General features: G+C 40.8%; 1 protein-coding gene across 4 annotated transcripts in view; it reads right to left on the reverse strand.

The window, feature by feature from the left end:
• Positions 1-26,192, reverse strand: part of SSBP2 (single stranded DNA binding protein 2) — a 135,749-nt gene that overhangs the window by 36,240 nt on the left and 73,317 nt on the right. For 2 of the 4 annotated variants that reach the window (XM_030237598.2, XM_030237599.2), the window contains exon 5: positions 8,261-8,350. The exons of the other annotated variants lie outside the window; for them this stretch is intronic. In XM_030237598.2, coding sequence (XP_030093458.1) covers positions 8,261-8,350 — 90 coding nt within the window. The remainder of the gene's footprint in view (positions 1-8,260; positions 8,351-26,192) is intronic. 4 annotated transcript variants of the gene reach the window in all.

Raw genomic sequence — 26,192 nt, forward strand, 5'->3', positions numbered from 1 at the left:
ATAAATTTGTAAAATTTACAATAACCCACAGCCCAGAGAAGTGATTCTGAATATTTAAATTCCTATTGAGACTAAATTGACTGTAAATATATTGACCACAAATTAAAAATCACATGGTGAGACACAGCTTCACACTTGGTGCGGAGAAGAAATGGCAATAATTGATTTTTACAACTCAGCCACCTACAGCACAAACATAAACACCACTTATCCTAGCAGCTGAAAATGGAACCACAGACCTTATTTGTACACACTACAAGTGATCTTAAATTAATTGTGCTGCTACTTGAGGTGCAAGTACTGGAAAACAGTTCAAGCTGCAAGAGACAAGGTGGCATTTCCTCTGGTAATTCTGAAATTGACCCCATCTTCATCTATCCATTCAAAAGTTCTAAATGATCACAAGCGAAAGAATCCAAAAATCTTTGTTCTCCTCTCTGTTTAAAAATCAGTAGCCAAGTCACACATTCTGTGTAAAATACAATTATTATTCACCTTTATTGTGTTTAAACTCTACTCCAGACTAAAAGGTTGGGCATCACTTATTGCTATGATTATTAGTATCCAAATGATAAAAAATAAGACTGCTGGCCATTTTTATTTCATTTTCCTATAAGGGTAAATAATATGTTATTATAGCTCTTTAAGACTCCAGTGTTTTAGGAAACGCTCCAGAGGTGTTTTACACCTACATCTCCCATTCCCAAACCAAGGGGGGATTTCCCTCCTCCTTGGACCACTGGGAACCAGTAAATATGTGTGAATTTAATTTATCCAAGTTACCCTGCAATTCATTTTTCATTTCATTGCTTTTTACTTTTTAGTTTCCTCTGTGATTTTTTGGTGGCATCTCTCTCAGCAGTAACAATCACTCAAGTTTCAGGACACTCTTCATTAACACATTTTAGTTTTAACCAGGACTAAACCCAAAATTATTTATTTCTGAAATATTTTAGGGATGAAATTTGTGTTGCACACTGCACGTCTTGCAGTGTGCCAGTGCAAACCAAACCAGCTGATTTTAACTATGATATTTTACATAAAAACGTGTTATTCTCAGCAGTGAGAGAGGGTTTCTCTCTATCTCTCTGGCCTTTCCTGATGACAAAATCCATTTCCATGAGCAAGTTCTTTACTGTGCTTCAGAAAAAGATCCCCAAAAAATAATTCCTGCATTTACGATTTTCTAAGAGCAGACTGACAACTTATAAATAGCAACAGTAAGAGACCTGATTTAATTCAGAATAAGAGCAATTTTTTTTTCACTAAATTGAAGAGCTCCTTCCACATCCAGAATTCCAAGTTACAGCAATACTTTTAAAATATAAATTTAATGTTTATCCCTGGCCAAGATAGAAGGACACTGCAACACACACCTTGTTTGGTGTGGAAAAAGGTAAAAAACCAATTCCATGCTTAAAAGAAAGAAAGAAACAAACAAAACCAATTAGAAAAGCCACAAACAAAATGTTTGGTCCCCAGCTAAACATGTGTCTGAGATGCTGCAAGCCAGGTCTGCTTTCAGATGATCTGTAGGAAGTGCACTGTTATTATATCTGTGTCACTTTGTGGGGAACATAAACATCTGAAGCCCAAGAGTTGATAACTGTGAGAGAAAGCTGCTAAATTCTGCATGTGATACCAGAGGAATTTTTAAAATACATTCAAATTTCATAAGATTATTTATAGGAATTATTATTACTTAGATGAATTTTATATCGGGTAAATAGTTTTTATATTAATGTTATTAAATGCTGATAGAAGGGAAAACAGAATATTTCATACATGACAAGCCAAAACATCCCAGATCACCTTAAAAGCCCTCAAAATAAAAATCTGTTCATTTTTAGAACTTAGACATCATCCAGACAGATGACTGAAAGCATTTTCCCCAGATTGAAAACCTGATTTTGGTACACAGCTGATTCTTTGGAACAGCTGATTAACTCCTCAAGCTGAGCATTTTAAATTTGTTCCCATAGTTATGGGCAGTGAAAGCATTGCCACAAGTGCAGGGTGGGAGTATTGAGGGCAGCACATCCTGGATAACTTTACTTTTTAGCAGTTGACTTTATTGCTGGTATTTAGGGAAAGGAACCCAAACAGGAGAAAACCACAAACTACTGACAGATCTTTCTAGATGATAATACCCTCTCACGTAGTGTAGTAACTCAAACCAATTTTAAAAAACTGAGTATTTTAAAATGCAGAGTGATACTGCTGAGGACAAAAATGCACATACGCTAATTCTGCAAAGAATCAGACCTATAATTTTATAATTTTGAGTATTCCCAGACTGCTCCACTGGGGTGGGTGTATGGACATTCCATAAATACAATAAAGTTCTTCCTACCAACTGAAATTATATGAACTCAGAGGGGAAAAGACCCCCTTAAAATTCTTATTTTCAAAGTTTCTCCAGGCTACCAAAGCTGCTGTCTCTGCTCCCAAGCTGCACGTGCAGCCCTGGTGATGTTCCATTCTCCCATCACCATCTTTTCACAGCCCAGGACAGTTCTCTGGCACTTCCCTGCATCTGCCCTGCTCAGAATCTTTAACTTTTCACTCCTTCCCCTGCAATTGCCCCACCTGCTCCACTGGAATGAGGCTGGCTGTGACCCTGTGCCCAATCCAGCTAATTCTGCCCTTCTGTTACAGTCTGTAGCTACCTCAGTGTTACAGAAAAGGGAACGCTGCAGAAATGGGGAAGGCAGGAGGAGGATCAGCACTGGGAGGTGGGTGATGGATTCTGGGGCAGATAATGAGCTGTGGCTGCTGGAAGGGAGGAGACAAAATATGGAAAAACTCTGGAAAACCAGGAGACTGGGTGAGCATTAGGAGGAGAGCTGCAAGAGTTCCAAGGGACTCAAAAAGAAACAAAAAGTTTTTAGTCTGACAGAGATACAGGTGCTGGTTCTGCACACACCAGGCTGAGCCACAGCACATCCTCTGGCTCCAGCTGTGACAGGGATTCCTCATTCCCTGCACAAATAACAACTCCAGTGGATAAATCACTCCAAAATGGCTTTAAAGAGGTGCTGGGGGAGTCCTTCCTTTACTTGCTGTAACCAAACCCTGCATTTATTGGGTCTGGAATACAAACTCTATTTTTTAACAATGTTTCATGGCATGACTTTACTGTAAATATGGTCAATATTAACCATGAACTAAAATTGTACATTGCAGAGATATTTTACAGCCTTACACTGCACCTTACAAATCCATTTTCTTTTCATGTGTAAGTAGTTCACCATTTCTGTTTCAAAACGCAGGAGATGCATGTTACTACTTTTTAATTTGCTGGCTTTGCTTATTCTCACTTAACTAAGTAATAAACTTTGATTTATATTTATTTACATATGGTAGATATATATTTGTGATATATTCATACATAACCAATATAAATGGTTTTTATATGTTTATACACATTTATATGTATTTTCCTGCCTAACTTTACTACTTGCAATATATATTTATATCTTAAATACTAATGCCAGGCAGGGAAGTAAAGTCCTTTCTGCTCATGTGCCTTACTGTAATAATGCTCTCCTGAAGCATTAGGTCAGCTCTACTATGGCAAACAAGGCTAAAAATAATACTTGAGAATAGCATGGACTGAGGTAAAACGAGCACGAGCATCTGCCACTAGATGGCAAGACAGGCTCACAGTACTTGGCAGGGCTGGGTTCAGGCTGGTTTTTATTTTTTTTTCCCTTTATATAAGAGGAATATGTAACATTTGTATTTCAAACATGGTGTCGACACTTCTCTCCCATGCCATTCCAAGTTTATCTGGTGATCTGAAGTTGGTGAACGAAGCCAACCACTTGAAAAGCCCTTTAGAAAACACAGGCACCACGGAAATAATGTTTAGTGGTAAATTGAACTGGAAGATTTAAAAAAAAGATCTCTTTAATCTCTTTAAAAGAGAGATTTTAACAAATGTGCTGAAAAAAAGTAATGTGTTTAAAAGAAAGGGCGCTTCACTCGTGTGAAAAGGTACAGACAAGTGTTAGAGTTTGACTTTTAACAGAATTACCAAATTAAACAAATGAACTGTCAACTGCAGAACAACCTGCTTGCCCTACAAGTCCCATCAGGGTCTCAGGTGAGTGCCTCTAAAGCCACTCACACTCCTCACACAGCCAAACCTTTGGACTGCCAGGGGATCGAGGAGCAGAGGACAGCTGGGGTTTAATTAAACATACATTCAAGGGTTTCTCCTGTAGCAGAGCAAAAGCAGCAGGCAGGGTCAGACCCTGGGCAATGCTGGGCGCCAGTAACTTGGAGAACCAATGGAAAGTGCCCCTGCCCACAGCTGGGTTTGCAATAGGAGTGGCTTTAAGGTACCTTCCATAACATTCTATGCTGCTCTGTTTTAAACTCTGCATTTAGGAGTGCTAAAACTGGAAATTTATCTAAAAGGCAAATAAAATCCTGTGAAATCAATAGTTTACATTCTGTTTAAAAGCTCCAAACACCTCAATGAACACAGGCTCCCAAATTTCCCTCTGCCCTCTGCTCATTTGCTTACTAACATCGTCCACAAGGATCAAATAAATGGTCTGCAAAAACACAAATGTAGCATCTCTCAAATTGTTTAGCTGCCTTAAAATATCAGTGAAGAGCAGGATGGAAATGGTCCTCAGTACCTGAAGAGCAGCAGCTGCACCTGCAAGACTGGATGTGGAAACCTGAAAGTCTCTGAATTCTACGACCTGAAACTCTTTGACACAAGTGGAAGATTTAACTGACTGTAAATGAGTTTGTAAGAGCCTTGTGTAAAGCTGTGGCTGCTGACATTATATACATCCACTAACATTAGACCCAAAGGTAATTATTTATTAAGATCTTATTCAGTCTTTCAGCTGCTCAGTTGCTATGTCAGGGGCAGAGAGGGCTTCAGAGCCAGGGACAAAGAGCAGGTCATGCTGATATCCATGACTGGCCATATGAAGAAACTAACAAATTACATCGATTAAAAAGGTCTAAAAATTACTCAGAAAATGTCCCAGATGATTTTATCTTTTTACCACAGTAACTAAGTGCCTTCCTCACACTTTACCTCCATGTCCAGGATGTTATAGACGGGAGAGCTGGATAAGTATGAGGTATTTCCAGACTCAGGCTGGGGCTGGTTGGGCACTTCAAACATGTATAAATAAATTCATCTCGGCTCTATGCTATCTAGTATGGTTTCATTCCTTCTGTTGCCCAAAGCAGGTGTTTGGGTGATACTACTTGGAGTTAAGGAGTCCTGTATGGCAGAACTCTTGTGCCCCACACATTCAGTTGTTGCTCCTCATGAACCGAGAGCAGGCTCAGCATCTGTTTCACACAGTTACTTCCAGAGTCCCACTGCTGCTGAGACTGAGAGAGGATGAAAACAAAAAGCATGTACATGAACTTAAAGCTACATTTAAACACAAGCAGACCACTGGAGGGAACTGAGGCACATGCTAACTCCACATAAATACTGACTTTTGAAATTTCACTTTTGACACTGCAAACAATTTCTATTGAAAATGGGAAATCCTACAAGCAAAACCTCAAAACCTCATTTATTTGATGACAATAGCAGTGTACAACCCCACCACTGTGCCATTATTCTGGACAGTCAGCACTGCAGTGACCATCACCCCTCACCTAAACTGAAGTATTAAAGTGCAGCTACAGAGGGATGTAAGACAAATTCAGCTGCTGGCTGCAGAACCTCTGCCTCTGTGGTGCAGGCATGAAGTGCCACAGGTTGCTAATTAACATCAGTGCTAATGGTCTACCTGCATGAGAAAACCTCATTTTACAAAGAGCAGAGTTTTACCACATACTGAGAAAGACTTCTCCTGTATTTCCCTACCTCCACGTGCTACACTAGCAGACTGCATTATTTTTTAAATATAAAATATATTCATTTTCTTCTATGGAAAATAAACGTCTCAAAAATCATGTCAGAGGTCAGCAGTGCCGGCCAAAATTGACTCCTGCTGTTGTTTCTTCATTCCCAGCACATTTCCCCCCTGGACTGCGACATTCCCCTGCTCTGCCAAGAACTCACTGCAGCAGCAATGATCCCACCTTGCTTACATCCCTGTGAGCGCTCAGTGCCCACCCAAAACATGAGTGCAAGAGGGAAGAAATTCAAATCATCTGTGACCCCTGAGTTTCTGCAAGCAGAGCTGGCAGGTGCTGGCTGTCAGCAGCTTCAGCTCAGCCCAACCCAAACAACTCCTGAAAGCAACAACAGGCACCCTTATCATTCCAGGGTGACCTTCCAGATACATTTCAGGCTAAAGGAATTAAAATGTTACGAGGCCTTTATGGAGCAAAGTCTGAGTGCACTAAATATAGACACAAGCACCTCTCTCCTTCTCTGCCCATGTGGACTGACTCTGGAGAACGAATTGTTTGCCATCATATTGCAGGAGTGAGGGGCAGGTCTCAGCTCCACAGAATGAGGGTTGCCAGCTCGCAGACCAAGACAGATGAGCCTGTTCTCTCTGGTTTGTTTTACTCTGGGATCACAGCAATTGCAGGGGAGGATGCAGAAACAGCCTGTCCAGGTAAAGGTCTAGCAGAACAGCAGCAGCCGTGAAGGAAGGAGGGGGTTTTCACCATGAGTTTCCCTTTCTTGCCTGTGATTTCACCTGCCTTTCAGAGCAGCAGATGATGCCCCTCCATTTCCAAGTTTCACACATGCAGGCTCTGTCAGCCAGCACATTTCCTTGTCCTGCGGCGAGCTGACCTTGGTGAGGCTGAGCTCTGATGAAGGTTTCAGAGCCTGGCACCAAGTGCTGCCTGACAACACCCACAGCAGCAGCAGCAGCAGGGCTGTCTGCACTCACAGCCTCACACACTTCAGGCTCGCACTGGGATGGAACCCTCTGCATTTTGGCTTAGCTCCCCTTGCTGGGACTGCTCCCAAACACATCAACGCACCCACTACCACACCTGATTTCCAAACTTAAGCATTCTTAAGCACACAGCTACAGCAAGAATTAATAATGTCATGGAAAATGTTCCTTTTCACTCTCAGGCCTTGTAAAAAGAGCAGGATGATGTTGTGGCTTCAAGTCAGACTCAAGACAGATACTGGCATACAATGAGACTTTACCCGCACTCAACTTTCTATCAGATTGTCTTTCTTACATCTTCAAAGATCTGGAGGGGCTAGAAGTCTATTCACACTTCTAAAAACAAAACTCCCACATCCTCCTTCTGCAAAACCTTTAAAATAGTTACTCTCTCCTCTGTACTTCACACACTTGTCCTAGCTGTGCCCCTTCCCCATCTTAGTAGTCATCAAAGACAATAACAAAAAAAGTTAATTCCTCTGACATCACAACTGAAGTGGGAGGCTAAAGTAAAAAACAAAAAAGTGAAATATTGATATAATCTAAAAATTAAGACCAAAATTATGTGCAAAAGAGCCTACCTAACCAGCTGCTCAAAGCACTAAAAGCAGAAATAAATTAATTAATGAGTTCTGCCAGCTCCTGAGAATTTTGTGACTGGCAGCAGCCAGATATTTTCCACTTCACTTCCAAGTGCCTTTTCATTCATGTATTACAAATCAAGCCTCAGTTTGCCAGTGTGGAGGGAAACAACTGAGTTTTGGTGAGGAGGAGATGTAAGCCCAGCCTGGGAGCGGGGCAGCCTCAGGTCACAAACACCACTGGGCTTGCACTGCAATGTCATTTGTTCCACCATCGCATCCCAAAGTGCTAAATGGGCGTGCACCTCCATGCAGGACAAACCTGAACAGAAGCAGCACATGGTCTAAATCCCTGACTTATGTTTTCTAGGCAGTGGTGTTGAGATCTTCAAGGTGCAGGGCAGTGCTCACTGGGATGGTGTGCATTGCCCAGGCTGAATTCCCACAGAATCCCTCAGGAATCTGGCCTGTGGCTTTAGCACAGAGCTGAACACAACCAACAATGTTCTGACTTTAAATTCTCCATGGAATGTTATGTTTATTATCATAAGAAATTATTTTAATATTGCACTCAAGCATTTTTTGATCTCTGCTAAAAGCCTGGCACCATTTCGTGTTCTGTGCTGTACTGTTTCATAAATTAAATACTTGTCAGTCAGGTCCCTTCCTTCCCACCTGTCCACTTCTGTTTAAAAATAAACTCTCAAATATTGCACCACACAGTGAGACACAGTTCAGAACAGGACCTTTTCTACAGACTTGCAAACAGTATTACAGAGGATTGTCTATCCTAGAATTCCTGTAATCATAATTTTTTTTTCTGAATACCTGAAAAAACCCCGGTGGTACTGGACCTACTGGCATGCCATCTCCTGGGGGAATGTTTCCTAGCACTGGGCTGGGAGCTGCTGCAGCACTCTGAAAAGAACAAAGGGAGAATAAACCTTTGTCATTGCATGGTAGGCATTAAACCCCCCCCAAAAAACCCCAAACCTGACCAAAGTGCAGAAAGTAATTCTCTGGATATGTCATTATGCCATTGTTTCATCTGAAGGTAAATTAAAATTGTTTAGCCTTTTGTCTATACAAATACCATGATTTGTTGAAATAACAAATGTTTTTTTGAGGGAAAGGGTGCCAGAGATTGCACAGGCCAATTAGGCAAAATCTGAATGATTTTGAAAAATGTTGTATCTGAGTGCCTCTACATGCACCAATGTGAATGTAACTTGCATACTTCTTGTCTTATGTGTATGAACGGTCTCACACATGCACAAGGATATATACAGAGCATAAAGAAAGTAATTTATGCATTTTATCAGCAATTTCTAAGCACTTCAAAGATAATTTCAGCAGCCTGTAATATTTTTCCAGAACAACAACAAGCTTCAAAACAGGGCTCTGTTATAAACAGTACAAGAAGGGATGCTCATGATTCTGCTGGTAATGCTCAAGATTTTACCAACCCCAAAAATAACCACCATGACAAATTAGAAGAATTCAGGTTACGTTTTGGAAGGGAAGAGAAAAAAGGGATTTCTAAGGAGTGAATCAGAGGATGAAATTAGTTACCTTTGCAAATCCTTCAGCTGGAATAAGCGAGTAAAGAATATTGGACCTGGTAATTTACATGCAGGAGATTGTCACGGAAAAGAGAAGCCAAACTGCTTCTGTTGTCATGTGTTGGAACCTCAATTACTTTTAATTTCTAGCATTCTTCCTTCCTACGATGTGTTTCTGTATGGCATGAGGCTGAATCACCTATAAATGCTCAAAATCTTGTGTGGAAGTACTGGAGCACACAGAATGCTCCCAGAGCCACTGGCAGGTTACTAATGACCTGCCAAAGCCTGCTCTGCAAAACACACAGATATTAAATTATCACTCTATTTATTGTGCCCTCACACTCTATACCCTAAAGATGAAGATCTGGAAATTGCATTTCCAGGTGTTTGGCACCATACCTAGGAAAGGATGGAGTAATGCTGGAAAGATCTGAAGACTGGCACAAAAGGACGGATGACCTTTTTTCAACCAAGCAGAAAGGAAACATTCAGTTAATCACCACAGATTTCTTCATGGATTAAGCTGTGTTTTAGAATTAAAGTTCTAAACAACTAGCAGTAACATATTTAGCATCCAAGCTCAATTTTCTTTGGAAAAGTCTGGAATGTATCCCTGAAATATAAAGTCTGCAAAAAAACTGCTGGATTTCAAAATGAGCGCAAGGCTTTGAATCATGAAAAAACCATCTAATAAAGGGTATTATCTATGCAAGGATCAGTGCTAAAACACTGTAGAATTGCAGCTGACAGGGAAAGCCAGCCAGGTGAGCTGGATCCAGTAAATACTTTGGAATTATAACCACAAATCCTGCAGAGAGGCCACCACAAAGCAGCCAGACCAGCCAGAGCAGCCGTGGCCAAAAAAGGTGGTGCCCTGCCAGCCGCTGCCACTCATGTCAAATAATTATTTTTGTATCATTTCCATTTCTAAAGGAAAACAGGAAAAAACACAGTTGGTTTCTTGCTGCTTGGGGTTTCTTTAAGGAAATATGAGCTCTTTAAGCATCAATGTGCAATAAACTGATGAGAGGCACAGTCTGAGTGGAACACGTTGGAACCACTAATACAGGTACAGGTTTTCTGGATGAAGGATGACAAGAGCAGCACCACTGATGGAGAAAATCAATGATGTTAAAAGCCTGAGCATCTCCAAATGCCCCAAGAGCCCAAGCTGCAGTGGCTGACCAAGGAGGAGCAGCCCATTAAAGGGGCACTGCTGGGTTTATTACAGCACCATCATCCCCCAGTGCCCTCACGAGGCCACCTCACTGGGCATGGCATGTGCCACTGGCCATGGCATGTGTCCCCTGCCAGTCCTTGGGCTCACAGGGGAGGGAACAGCCCCTTGGGATGAAGAGCTCCCACAGGGATACAGCACCCTGCTGTGGAGAGTTCATGCTTTTACCCACTTTGAAAATTATCCTTAAAAAAAACCCCAGCAAATTTAGTTTAAAAATAGAGGGGAAGGGAGAAATAATGACTATTCCAGAACAAAGGAAGAAAAGGATTAAAGTTATAACTGTTAGCCATTTGCTGGTCTAAAAAGGCTTTGTAAGAAATAGACCTAAAAATAACATTTTCATAATTGTCTCACAGAGGTGGGGTTTTTCCCCTGTTTCTGCATCTCCCCTGGCACTGACACCAGAGGAACCCAGCCGCGTTCCTGGTGAATCACCAGGAACTGGCAGGGAGGGACTGGATGTGCTGCGTTTGATTTTTAGGGGATTTAGAGGATGTTCAGTGCCTGAGGCTTGATGGCCCTCCCAGGTCACAGCACCTGTGCAAAGCCCCTGCCCTGCCCCTGTGAGAGGAGGCAGGGAGGGAGGGAGGGCTCCGAGTCTGCGAGGCCACAGCAGCAGGGCCATAACCCTAAGAATTCTGCTGTTACACTCCCAGGTGTTACAGAAACCTCCATTTCCACCCTTCATTATGCAATACACTGGGGCTTTTTTTCTGTTTTCATGTTTGTTTGGGATTTTCTTCCCTGATGGGCAATGAAATCCCAAAGCCAGAAATAAAGTATTTTCAGTGTTTTGGGTATATTACATTTTCTAGCTTGTGCTAAATAATGAATCTTTAAAGAACTTCTACCAGGTAGATCAATAAACAAACCTGCAACTGCTGCATGGAAATATTCTTATTTATTCTATCCTGATGAATTATTCATTCTTTTTCCACAGTCCCATAGCAAACCATGGCCTCCTTTTGCATGCCTTACAAGTTGTTCATCATTTATACTTCCATTAGTTTGACATTTTAAATATTTGCAAATTGCTTTCTCTGCTTTTCATAAAAAGATGAAATCGGAAAATTTAGATGGTATAAACTCCTTGTACAGTAGCTTACCACCTTAAAAATGGAAATCTGTATTTGCTTTTGTAGCTAAAATAATGAATTTATACTAATGAATTTATAATAATTTACAATTATTAATTAAATCTATGTACCTGACAGAAAGTTATTATGGTCATTCCTTCTCTACCCAAGCTACTCTTGGCATTGCAAAAATAGATTATTATAGTAACTAATAAAACTACCTATGGTTTGGGATGGATTTTATAATAAAGAAATCCCTAAGTAAATAAAATGTGAAGTAAAATCATTTAGCTATTCCACTAGTATAGTATCTGAGGTATAAAAATCCAGAGATAAACCTGCAATGCTCATTTTTTGAGGCCATCCCAAGAAGTGGCTGATGAGGGAAGCTTGCAAAGAATTTCACTTGAAACCAAAAAAAGCTACAAAGGAATTACTTGACTTTATAAAAATCCTCACCTGGCTCTTTCCTTCACCAAGACATTCAATTTCAGGTATTTTGCTTACACTAAAACTTCCTTATTTTTTATCTGAAGTTTACCACATGTTACTAAATTTGTCCACTCAGGGGAGAGTTCTGTTTTTAACAAATCTCACTAACGGGAAATGATGTAATCTACTGGATGATGGAGGGGAGGAGCTGGACCCTACAAATAAAAGTGTTAGACACCCAATTCCCTCATTCCCCTCGCCCTCCTCCACGTCAGCCCTAACTCTACTGTTATGATTTAGAACACAGTGTTTTCATATATTCATACAAGAACCAAACATGGCATCTCCAGACAAAGATATTCTGCCACGGATGGTACAGACACAATCAGCTGAACTAGAGCAGAAAGGATCAAGGTCTCAGGATATTTTTATATGCTCTGGTATTGAGGTAATGAAACAAACTGAACAGTGAATGTGGAATGTGAAGGACAATGCAGGAAACCACAACCACGTTTGAAATGGTGAGAGCAGCACAGTCAGAAGGAAAAACTGAAAATGTCAAAACTTAAACAATTGCTGGGCTTGGTTTTTTTTTTCTTTTCTCCTTTTCTTTTCTGGGGACAGGGGGAAAATATCCGGTACATTAACTTAGGAAATTATGGGAATTAAGGAATTTAAACATAGTTGTACGTTGTTTTTTCTTTCTGGAAAGACAAATGATGGATGATTACTACTTCCAGTCATATTTACCACATGTTTAATTTCTGGTCATTGATAGCTTTGAAGTGCCAGGCATACTGCAGCCAGTACCATAAAAAAAATACTGAATTTCCTTTTGTAAACACTTCAACTTGTAATTTACCAGGTCCTCCTAAGACACCAGCTGGTTCCTGTAACAGACCTTCCCTATTTGCAACCATCACAAAATAAAAAGCATTAAAGGAACGACATTGATTAACCACTAGCAACGTCGTTGTTTTCTCCAAGATGGAACATAAAACTACTCATCACTCTAAACAACAAAATATATACAATTTCAAAAACTTTAGATAAGTCCCTGTGCCTTTTACATATGGCCTTGAACATGGCTGCACACCCAGAAGCCAAAACCCCCAGACTGAGCAGCCTTGATTTACTCAACACAGATAGGAAGGTCATGCCCAAAAAAGATGGATTCATCACACTGGAAGAGGCAGGTAATTTGAAAGATCTGGATCATGAGACCTAATTAAACCCTGGCGTAGCTCCACTGATATATATTTGTCTAAACTGCTTAATTTCTGTTGTGTAACAGGAAGGCGTTCACATGACTGCACAAGTCTAAGAACTGTAACTGTGGAAGGTCATTCCTTACAACTTCTCCGTCTTCCTCCAATCCCAGCTCCCTATGGTTTCATCTGGACTCTGCCTTTTTACTTCTCTTCATTCCATCTTATTTGTGGGTAATAAAGAATAATAAAAATAGTGATGCCATCAAAGCAGATGAAAAAAAAAAAAATCACATTTATTCCTTTTCTTGGAAACACAAAATGGGTTGGACCAGCAGATGTGGTCAGTTAGGGAAGAGCAGATCTGTTGCTAATGATGATGGTGATGATAATGAAGGTGTCCTCTGAGACTTCCCCCATCCTTCTTCCCCATGAAATAATTCTAGCCCCAAACCCACCTGACTCCAGCAAATATCTGAAGTGGGATCACAGTTTGTATCTCCGTGCCCAGTCTGGGGGTTTCATCCTGCTTAGCTGAGTCAGAAAAATTTCATTACGGTGCTAAAAACTGGCTACTGAGTTGGAATAGAAATTAATTTTGAGGAAAGCTTTGTTATCAGTCAATAAAAGGACTTCAAATTCCTGTTAAAAGACAGCATTTTCATCCTTTCTTTCTGTTGGATTACTTAGAACATAACTTCCAGACAAGGTTTTCTCAAAATTATGGTTTTAAAGAAAAGTTATTTAAACGAAATTTTCATTATTGCCTGGAAGTTAATAAAATCAGTACTCTGAATAGGTATCAGTGAACTGTTCACTGACAAAAAGGTGCAAGAGTAATTTGTGGTGTAGATTTGGAAATAAACCTATGACATTCTTTTGAATTTCTGCCCATTCTTCTGGGTTATTTTTTTACAAAACAGACCTGTACGGAAAGGCAGAATACCCAGCTTTCCCCAGCTGGAGAATCACAGAATCACAGCATGAGCCAGGTTGGAAAAGACCTTTGGGACCATCAAGTCCCAGCTATGGGCCAACACCTCCTCACCCACTAAACCCTGGCACCCAGTGCCACGTCCTGGCTTTGTTAAACCCCTCCAGGGACAGTGACTCCTCACCTCCCTGGGCAGCCCATTCAGGTGAAGTTCTTCATGAAGATTCAGAAATAATACTTCAAACAATGCTTCCAGCCCGTTTTCTGTGAGGGTGAGGGCACTCCTTTGAGGTGGGTTCCCAGGCCTGTGCTGCCCGGCCAGGTGTGTCTGTGTGCAGGGTGAGGGTCCCAGCCCAGGACCCTCCCGAGCTGCAGCAGCACCGCCAGCCCCAGCAGGAACCACCACGCTGCCAACAACAAAAGCCACTTGAGGACACAAAACGCTGCTGCTGTTGAAGCCTGGAGCCGAGTTGCAGTGATATTTCAACAAAATGACTTCTTTTCCAGAAGTGACACTTACACCCCTCCTCCAGACTCCCTGGAGACCGAGGCAGATTTGCTCGGCAGCCGCAGAATCCTCCGCACGCTCCCGCGCTGCTCTCCTCCTGCTTCCCTCTGGGATCACAGCAAGGGCCACTGCAGACCAGGCTTTGACCCCTGCCTGCCCCAGGAACATGCTCCTCCTCACACAGGGAAGGCTTCGGCCCCCACACGTTCTGTCTCCAGCTGCATTTTTGAATTCCAGATATTCCCTGTGCTCAAGACACGCCACGCTGCACAAAGAGGATGATCGCTGCTCATCCTTTCCTCCTTCTTCCCCAACACACTCTTCCATTTTTTTCCATGCTCTACACATAATTCATGGTTGGTACAATTGTGCTAATTGGACTAGTATGACAAGACTATCTCATACCCCGACTTCCCCTAGCAATTAAGTGGTTGGCACAGTGTCTTTTAATCATTTAATTAATCTAATTGTTAAACCCACTTTATTTTCCAAAGATTTTAAGATTGCCAGAGTATTGTATCCCAGTTCTTATGGCCCAGCACTCCACACGAGTCAAGTGCTTTTCCATTTTAGGAATATAGTGATTATTAAGATGAAAGTTTTTCTGTATCTCTCCGTCCTTTCCAAGTTATGAAACAAATGAATAAATATGCTGTGAGCTGAAAGACTAAAATTTGATTATGAAATGCAAAGTAGCCTGGTTTGGGGTTATCCTCAGGTCGCCTGGGAATGATTCAGCAATGCTGGCAATATATGCACAACTTCAGAAAGGAAAATACACCAAAACCCCCTCAGTAATTCCCTCACAATTCAAAATGGATTTCTGTCTCCATATGTAGCTGACTGGAAAAGTCATATGCACAAAAAGATAAATTTTACTTCAGAGGGACCTGAATTGCAGAATTTACTTCATGATGAAAATGTTTTTCAGCTTCTCCAGAGCCTGAAAAATTGTTCCTTTGCATGTTCTTGTCTGGACCTTCTTGTCATGAAATTCCTCTTTAATAACCATTTACTAAGATACCAACCATGGATACATCTCTTCTTTCTAAGAGTGAGCTCCATAAATTATTCCTATGTCCTAAAATGTGAAAACATCTGACTTCACAACACTGTAATTCTGACAGCCAATTTTCATAGACAAAACCTACTGAGGCACCCATTTAGGGGTTTTATTTGAACATTACTCCATTATCAATGGAATTAGTGGTACATAACACATAACACAATGCACACTTTACAGTCTCTAGCCTGAATTTATTGCTTTAAAACCAGTGGTATTTCTTGTGTGTGCAGGTGCTGATGAATAAATACTTAATTTCCTAACAAGTACATGTTCATTTGAAGAAAAATAGGACAAATTTAGAACTCATGGAAAGCTACCCTCTAAAGTATCTCATTTTTCTCATGCTAGCTGAATATCTATCTTTGGATAAATGTAACTTGTTGAGCAGAGAGTTAACACCTCTAAGTGCTAAACCAGAATTAGGCACTGTGCTTATGAAGACCTCACATTTTCCTGCTGGTGATTATTTGCTATAAGGAGTTATAGGGAAGAGTCAATGAGCAACAAAAGCCCCCCAGGCCACCCTAGGGGGTAACAAAATTCAAGGAATTTCCATCCATCCATCCATCCATCCATCCATCCATCCATCCATCCATCCATCCATCCATCCATCCATCCATCCATCCATCCCTCTGCCACAGACAGCAGAGGCAGAGCAAGGCTCCAAGGATGTGGTTTTTGGATGTCCTTTTGGGAGGAAAAAAAAACAAAAAAACAAAAAAAAAAAAAAAAAAACAAACCAAAAAAAAAACCACAAAACACCAAAAAACAACCAAACCCCACACCCCCCCCAACCTTAATTCCCTTTCTTTGGGAATTTGATCCAAGAAAACCAAGCCTGAGAGTGCCCAACACACATCCCAGGGCTGGTGAGGGTCGGGGCAAAGAGAAACAGCCCTGCCAGGAAAAACCTTGGCTCCAAACGTGACCAAACTCGCTGGTGCCCAAGTCTCACAGCAGAGCAGGTGAACCTGTCTCAGGTGGCTCCTCCTCAGGGAACCAATTATTTTACACCCCGTGGTGTGAAAATCCATAGCAGTGATAATGAGAGCTTGAATCTTCCAGGGTTAACTACCTCCTACAGCTCTTAAGCACACCTTTAAAATCCTTTTCTTCTGCTTACTTTATTATTATTCGGATTTTTTTTCGGAGGTGGTGCCCACACAGACACTGAAGGGATGGTGATCCATGCACAGCTATTCCACCTGGCTGGTCCATGGACTACTGGGTCACCCACACAGAAAACAGCAACTGACAGTGTATTTTTAAATACATTATGTTATACAAGGAACAAGATTCAAAATTCAGCTGATGCAAGAATGATTGCTGAAACTTCTGCTTCACCATGTAATTATTCATTGCACTTCATTAAAAAAAAAAAAAAAAAGAAAAAAAAGATCAGCTAAACCCAGGAATATGGTATGAAAAACTGCCTTCATAAACAGTTTTATACATGCACAGATTGCATATAGAAACAGACTGGTTTTAAATGAGAATTATGTGTATATGTATCTTCACTAAAAATGCACATTTTGCAGTGAAGGAACCGTTAAAAGCAAAGCAGGTATAAACCCCCTTGTTTATATAAATAAATCAGGTCACATTACACTGATCCAAAACAACAGCAAGCCTGTTTTCCCAAGGTCCCTGACTGAGTCTGTGAGTGCAGACCTGTCAGGGTCACCTTCACCTCAGCACTGCGTCCAAGACGGCCTAAAACACCAGAGATTAATGTGACCACTTAGTGGTTGCAATAATCCATATTTCACTATATATAAAAAACTGGCTTCCTCCTCAGCTCATACAGAGAGGCTTACAGAAGGAAAAGGATAGATATATCCAGTTTAGCTCTGTTATTTAAAAGAATTATCTACAGGAGAGCAGCAGTCACCCATGTGCCACCTGAACAGCCCCCGGCCCACAATGTCTTTGGAATTAAATTTAGACTCCAGGTTAAAACACAGCAGAATGAGAACTATGTAATGTACAGGCTGGAAACAAGAGAAAATGAGAACAGAAGTCAATTTGAAACATTCTCCCCATACTGAAGTACAACAGAGGCCTTTTCCAGGAGGAGGAAAATGTGGCTTTTATTGTGATTGCTGTAAACGGCAGCCAAGGCACAGAACTCTGAAACTCCCCCATTCCACCATTTCCTCTTCTTCACTTCCATTTATAAGCATTCCTATCCCTCACAACAACTCCAGCCTTCTCACTCTCTGGGGACTGCAGCCCATCACATAAAAAAAAGCAGGTTTCTGCAGGCAGGGGGTCCCAGGGGAGGGATATTAATGCTTCCTACAAAAGCTGACAAAACTTAAGTGTCAGGTAACAGTGGATAATTGTGGTACTTCATTTAACTGCCTCATCTACCCTAATAGCCTGCACAGAGCAAGTGCTGATGAAAGGGACTGCAGGTTCCTGGGATGGTGAAGTTTCTCTCCTGCAATTAACTTGGAGCTGCTCACCTGTGTGCTTGATGTCCCTTGTGCCTCCAGCTTCATGTGAAAGGAACAGAAAACACTTTTGATTTTCCCTGCCAGTCCCACTGCACGGAAGGGACTTTCCAGGATCTGTTTTCCAGAGAACATCCTTTTTTGTCATTCCTTGTGATTTCCATTTGCATGGATATTTTACGAATCAAGATCATACACATCACAGGCTGTTCTTACTCAAGTTGGTACCTCTTTAAAATGTCTGGAGAATTTCATTCCTACCCCAGTCTATTTCATCTGCTGCATAATTAAAATGTTACTACTGCAGCCTGAAAATCCAAGCGAAAGGTGCAAAGCTTGTACAGAAGAAGGACAATCAAGGGGTTATTTTTTCCCTTAGGGTCCCCAGTTTGTTGCTATTCCTGCATGAACTTGTGTTTGCAGCACACTCTGTGCAATTGTACACACGGCAAAATTCACATTTAGCACGACCACATCAGATTGGTGAAAACCTAGCTAGAATAGACTGCATGAAAAAACTTGTAACTTTCAGACTGAAAACCACCCTAAAACACTGTACAATGTGTGAAAAAATGACAAATATCTGAGTTTAAATATACACAATATGAACACTGGAAATGTTTTTTTACTTCTCAGGCTAAGGTAACACTATCACAAACTGTTATCAGCCACAGGAATGAACTTGTACAGGTTTTTCAATTATTTTTAAAATCCCTCTTTATCCCCAGAACAGTGTGTGCATTTTTAGCATGACAAAGGCACACTTGATAAAGCACTGTAAAAAAACATCCAAAACCCCAAACAGTGTCTTATTACTTTTCTCAGTGTAATTGTTAAATCCTTCTCATCCCAAACAACCCTCAACTCTACCAGTGCCCATTACTGTGGTCCTCCTCAAGCACTCAAGTTTTGAGTGTATTGGTTATTTTGAAGCAGGAAACAAGGTTTTAAAAAAATAGAGTTTTTGCTGCAATACAGTGCCAAGGTGAAATTACAGGAGGCAAGGAAAGGCTGCTTGGTGTTTTCCAATTTAAGTTGTGCCATGACTGGGACATGAAGAGAAATATGTGTGGTACCTGCAGGGAGACTTGGGGCTCCCCCAGAACCCCAAACCTGGCCAGGCCCAACAGGTCTCACCCACACCTGCAGCCGGGAGAAGGCTTTTGGGGTGACCTTTGGGGGTCTCAGGACAACGGGAGGATGGGGAAGGTAAATGCAAATGCTCCCATTAGTGCAGTTCTGAGTCACATCCACCCCCACAATTAAAGAAGAAAGGGCAGAAGGTTCAAAATCTCACTGCAGAGGGCATCTTAAAACTGCCCAGGGGTCTTAGAATCCTTGTAACCAGCATTTCATTCCAGAGATGGGAATGTTTTGCACAGGCAACCCTCCCCCATGCACTTTTTAGGCTGTTGCTTTTGGCTGAGGCTGCTGCTACAACAGGAAATAAAAATTATATTACTCAGGAAGGAAGCTAATGAGTTTCCCCTCCCCCCAATGCCATTAGACACTTCCTGAATAAAGGAGAAGCACATTAATATAAAGAACAGCCCTACGTGAGCAACCAGGGGCTGAACAGCTCCGGGATTAAAGCTGAATTCCATCTCTGGATGGACCAGGAATACCAGGTCAGCTGCCCTGAGGCACCACCTCACTGCCTGTGCCTCGTCCATCCTGCGCTCAAACCACCCAAAATCAGCCATGATTTCATCACTTCCTCTGGGACAACATGCCAGCAGATAAAACAGCTCCTTGTAAGGAGTGTTTTCCATTTGCTTACTCTCTTCATTTTGCTTTATTGTTCTGAATTTAAGAGGCTGTTTCATAAAACCCCAAATCCGGGCTTTTATTGTTCAGTTTGTTTTAGGAGCTCTTTAAGCTGAGGGATTTCCCAATCTGGGAAATATGCAGAGGCCAAAAAATAAACAAAATACCCAACACCAGATTCATGGAAGCTCAGTGACTGGCCCTGCCATGTTATTAACAGTCAGCACTATTTTAAAGATGCAGAAGCTTCTTCAGTGATCAGAATGTAAATATTTTTGTGTCAATATTAAGACTTGTGTCATCAGGTTTGCAATGTAGTTCATCTGCATTAGGTACTTTGGATTGTTACCTCAACTAATTCTTGGCATGTTGGGTTTTTTTTTAAATCAAGTTACAGAAAGTTATTTAACTCTTTTGCAACTCTGCAAAAAGGTAAGCGACGACCATCTGAAATTTTAAAAAAAAAATTGCAGAGGAGGGAAGTGTTGTGCCTGTTTTCAATCTTCACAGGAGCAAACCTTCCCAGCCAAGGAGCACCAGACAAACAAAATAACTGAGTTTAGAGCTATTCAGCATGAGCTTTTGGACCACCCCAGCATGACCAACAGTGACTGCTGCAGCACTTGGAAAATCTACTTTTTTGCTTTGGCTTATCCTGTTCTCACTCCCTTTTCTTTCCTGGCCAACAAATGTCTTGTTTTCTTGCCTTCTTTAGGCTCCTCCCAATTCCTCGATCCACCAGTACTTTTTACCTCTTTGGATTTACTTTAGTTGCTAAGACTTAATGAGAGCCTTGAAAAAACAAACCAGATTTTTGAGTTTTACTGGCAAAAATGAATGGGGAATAAAAGTGTCCCACCTGGTACCCTGTCTCTGCCACAGGCACAAAAAGATAAAAGTAACGAGAACAGAAGGATTTCCTGCCACAGTTTCTCCAGCTTCTGTACTCTGTAACATCTTCTGTATCAAAACTATGGCTCATAGAATTATTTTTTTGTGCCAATCTGAGAATTTTAATTTCAGACAAGATCAACAGCATAGAGAACAAAATAACTGAAAGTGTAACTGACATCATTTTACCTTTACCCATCCTCTTCCGAGTGTTACAATACATCAGTTGTTTTATTGCACTGATATGATAAAATGGGAGCATTTCCTTATCACACTGAGACACTTCAGAGTGTGTCTGACACTGGATGTTACCTTTCCACCAGGAGCTGAGACACTTGGATTTTTGTGCTTCGAGGAAATCGAGATGCATCAAGAAGCCACAGTGACATGGGGCATGTGGAGCCTCAGGATTTAATTACAGGATCCTGTTTTCTAAAGAGAAGCCACACAAAACCATGTTTAGGAGCAGCAGGAATGTGTGATTTAACCCATGTGGAATAAATTCCTTTGCTCCTCACTGTGGACGAACACCGTGTTACCTATGTCCATGAACAACACCTAAAAGGCAAAAAGATGGGAGGGTGGGGGGGAAAGAAAATAAAAGAACCCCACATCTTTCCTTTAAATTTGTTTATGCATTTAGGAAGCACAGCTATTATTTCCAGCCAGAACTAGCAGCCTTTGGCCACAGTTCTGAACATACCTACGGAGTGTTGTGAGCAACAGAACAAGTTTAAATTATTGAAGAGGAATTCTCCAGGAAGCAGAAGGATAAGCTGGGCAGAGGCCAGCACTACCAGCCAGGTTTTGTCATGGGGACCCTACCGTAGCTGGAGACCTGCACAACACAACTCTTGGACAAAAACAATACATCACTCACAGCAAAATAAAAAGTACACAGGTGCACAAAACACCCTTCCACATCCCTTCCTCCCTGAAACTAAATGTTAGTGAAAGGGTAAATTTCAGCTTGTGTTAATTCTACAGAAAAGCAGGATAACTCTGCAAGGAATTAATGCTAAATGAACCAAAATTCCCCCTAAAAAAAAAAGAGATTGTGGTTTTTTGAATTGTTTGCCACATGGAAAATGTTACATACTCTAAATTTGAGCAAAATATATCTGTTTGAGAGTGTTTTTTCACACTCCTCACAGAGCCTGTCCTTAATCCCCTGCCAAACACGCAACAGCTCCCAGCCTCTCCCAGCACAGCCCCTCTGCTCTGTGGCTCCTGATACCAGCACACTGTCCCAAGACCAGGCCAAACTGCAAACTCACAGAACGTTTACCCACAGTTTTTCTTATCAGTTGCAGCTAAGCAAGAACAAAATCTAACCTTCAGACGATCTCCCAATTTGTCGCCCTACAACTCAACAACCACCTTTTCCTTCATTTAAAAGGCAATGAACATTACATTTAGAAATGAAGGCACTAAACTATTCAATTTCTCTCCTTGGTTTATGTGGGGGACTTTTTTCTGATAACATGTTGCAAACACTGCAAAAGGGACTAAAGATCTCTACGAGATAAGAAAGGGTTTTTAAGTAGCACAGGATTTTTTAAACTTTGGCATTCCACAGGGCACAGCCCTTTTTCCAGCCTGCAGGTGATGCTCTGAGCCCGCCAGCCCCAGCCCAAAACACACACACTGCATCCTTAGATACAGATAAAATGTAAGTATTCTAAAAGGTGAGGACAAAGACAACAAGAAAACTTTATTCTAGGGGTTTGTTCCCTCCCTGGGAAGAAAGGACTTCCAAATGATGAAGCAATAATTACTCTCACACTCTTATCATTCATTTCACATGCCCTGTCATGCTTTTTGTTCAGAGAATTGCTCCACTAGGTTTAAAAAAAATCATAACTGCTTCATATCCATTTGTAATTCAGTAGAGTTTTTCTTTTTTGGTCTGTCATACTGACACTGTCACTTAATATCCATATGAAGAGCAAGCTTCCTTTCACCTGGAGATCCCCAAAGTGCTGGGCACAGAAATCTGTTTATCTTGATGGTATTCAACATCTTTGAAATTAAGATACGAATATTCAAAGAATGCCTCCCACACCAAGCCTAAAGATAGAAATTTTTCGTTCCCATTGTATATTCTGAACTCCAGAGCTGGCAGTTTCAGAGTTCGGAATTTCTGAGTGCACCGTTTTTCTTCAGAAGAGAGAAAACACCGAACAATGACTTCATCAGAGCTCAGAAAGTATTTTAACCCTTGTTTATAATTACGTTCATTTTGTGCTCATACTTTTCCTCAGGGAGAAACCCACCTGTTCTGCACCACTTTGACTCATTTATGGAGAATAAGCATAGCATTTATGTAGCACTAAGTCCTCAGTTCAGAGCCACATGATACAGCAAAACCCTTCTGAACTGAATTTCCAGAAGTAAGACATCTCAGTTCTGACAAACTGAGTCATTGTGCTTCACTGCTGATTTCAAATAATACCACTGAAACAGAAATTTTAATATTTACAGCTCATAAAGGCATGGCACAGGGCTGTTTTGAAACTGAATCCAACTTTGAGGCACTGGAACAACATCAACTTTCAGCTTCATAGCAATGGCTGACCAAAATTTAAATAATTAACTAAATAAGGAAGGGGGTGGGAAAACTATCATCAAAGTAAAACTAAAGCCTTTCTTGATACAGATTTTCAAAAAGAGTAAATGAAGTTCTCTGAAAAGCCACATTGTTATTTAATGGTTCCTAACAGTTTTCTACAGCCCTGCACATGCATTACCTATTTAAATAAATAACAGTGTCTGTGGTGTAGTAATAACAATGAAGGGTATCTTAATAGAAATCAGCATTCTGTACTTGGAGGGGCAAAAAACTCCAGACCAAGCAGGATATAACTTCTCTGGGGACTGAGGAGACCTTGTGTGTAAACTGTCAACTCCTTCCTCTTCCCTCAGCAGCAGGAAAGGAAACATTAAGGGTGGGACATCACTTGCTTCTCCTACAAAGAAATCCCGGGGATCTCAGATACCACAGAAAAAATACCTGTATCACTAACAGAAATTATTAATTTTATTCAGCAGGGAGAAAAACAAAAGCCCTGTAATTACAGTATTGCTAGCTTACACCGGAGGAGAGAGGTGGAGTAAATATAAAATAAGTACAGCTGGACTCTTTTTACTGCCTGCTAGCAAAGAGAGAAATAAACCCCTAGGATAAAGTTCTGCTTAAGAAATGGAGCAAGCTGAACTGGTAAAACCTTCCCAGAATTTAAGGGAAGAGAGTGCACTTACAGCCATCTACTGTGCTTGCATCTGCCCCAGCTAAATCTCACTTAATAAGATTTATGGCAATTTCATTCAAAATTAAGTTATGTTGGAAGAAGAACTTCTTACTCCAAAATTATTTCATTTATGACTTACAAGCAGGTACTGAGGTCAGACCAAACGGAGGGCAGGGAACATCTGATCCTTTTTACTGCAGTGAGTGACTGAAATTAAGAGTTTTAAAGGGATGATTTCAGAAAGGTCCAAGGTCCAAACCAATTTCTTGGTTTGTCTCCTGGCGCAGCCTTTTCCTTTGTTTTTCACAGATGTCAACCAGCCTGTGACAGACCCCCACGGGCACCAGCAGCAGCTCCTGCCTGGGGTGGTTTCAAACCCATTTCAGAGCTTCCCTCTCACAAGGGGGTCTCTAGAAGAGCTTTAAAGAAGGCATTTGTTTCAAACATTTGCTGTGCTGGTGGGAGGAATGGAAGGGCTGTGGCACGAGCCCCTGCACCATGAAAAGCCCCTCCAGCTGGACCCTGACCCCCTGGCCATGCCCAGGTGTGGGCACTGCTGGCCCTGAGGGGCTCTCTGCAAAATCAGTGACCACACGAGGGTCTTGGTTAGCATTAAAAGATGCTACACCTCCCAATGAGGCATCGCCAGATTTCTTTTTTTTTGTTCCAGAAACTTGGAAGTAGCCTCATTTGAGGGGATTAAAGGATAAACCTCAAGGATTGTGATGAAAAGACAGAAAGACAAGGTAGGGTTTTACCCACACTTGGCTCTGGTTGATCAGCACAACCAGAAGAAGGTACTACTTTTCTTCTGGGAGAGGCAGCTAGAGTCATATTTAATTTTTACTGCTGCCACAGTAAAACAGCTTTCAGTGATGCCCAAATCTGCATTTCAGACTGTGCACAGTGCATCAACTCATCTCAGTTAGCAAGATCTTGTATTAATTTTGCTCAATATTCAATTTACAATAAACACACTTTAAAAGGAATTAAGCACTGTACATGACTCCTGCTAGTTTCAAAAGGTATTTCCAATTAAATACAAGGCAACACCTTAAATAAAAGAAAATACAGTAAATTCTACACATATAGCTGTCATCTGATGCAGAAGAGTAAAACTGTGGCCAGTATTCATAAAATAAACAGTCCTTAAAGAGCTTCCTTGGGTAATGGGCACAATCCAAGCAGAGTTTTGAAAACAGATGATTTCCTACCACACCTGGAACAGAAATATATCTAATAGATATATTGTTGGCCTCACAAAGACATTCTAGGGCTGGTAGTACAGCTCAGAAGTCTGTGAAGACAAGCTCAAAAATAAAGTGAGACTCTTTGTTTGATAAATAATATTTTTCATGTTGCTTCCTAAAGACTCTCTTATTTCAATATTTGTTTTTTGAAAGAATTCACTGAAACTCTACTCACTTCAAACTTCGAAGACACCAAGATGACCAGGGCTCAAAACTTAAATAATGAAATACTAAGCAATCCATTTTTGCGAAGAATCCTACTGAGCAAAGTTCCAATTTAATGGTATGATGTCTTCTGAGGATCTAAACACCGAGGAAAGAAAGCTGGTAAATAATAAAATTTTTTCAGAAAAGTATTATGAAGTTCATATAGGCTTGAAAAGAACACGAAATAATAAATTCCTCTCAAATTCCAAAGAGGAGAAGGCAAAAATTCCCTGGAAATGTAAAATACAAAGGAAAGTAGAAACATGTCCATGATTGTTAAATTATCAATACTGCCTTTTCTTCATAATACAACCTAATTCATTCTTTGAAGACCTGTTTAAGTCCTTAACTGAACAGGTATGAGTGTGAAGTTATACAAAGCCTGTCCTAAAAACAAAAGTGTACAACATTATGTTATTTTTAGATGATTTTTAGAAATAAGCTTTTAATTATCACCTACTTTTTGGATATCTCAAAGGCTGCAGAACTATTTGAGAGCACAAAAATGTCTGATAAGTAACTGAAGTCAGAGTCTCATCTGATGCTAAAACATTATCACATTCTGCCAAGGTGCTGTGCTAATGGCTGTATGGCAAAAGTACAAAAATCAATGAAAATCTATTCAATCTAAAAGGTGCTCTCTTTTTTTTCATCTGAAGAAACACTATTAAAAGTATGTCTGCAATTCACACCCTCCATGACTGGATTTAAAAAAGAAAAGAAACTGAAATCTTACAACCTGTGACAACATCTGAAGAGCCTTGATAATGAGAAGGGATACACCCCAAAAAATTGATTTTACACAAGAAACCTTGCACAGTGTCAGTCTGCAGAGTCATAGGTGGTGAACATTTTCTGCAGCTGCAGAAATGATAGATTTCTAACAAAACTAAAGCAGGTGGAAATGTT

The sequence above is a fragment of the Serinus canaria genome, chromosome Z, assembly GCF_022539315.1.
Source record: "Serinus canaria isolate serCan28SL12 chromosome Z, serCan2020, whole genome shotgun sequence".
Classification (NCBI taxonomy): Eukaryota; Metazoa; Chordata; class Aves; order Passeriformes; family Fringillidae; genus Serinus; species Serinus canaria.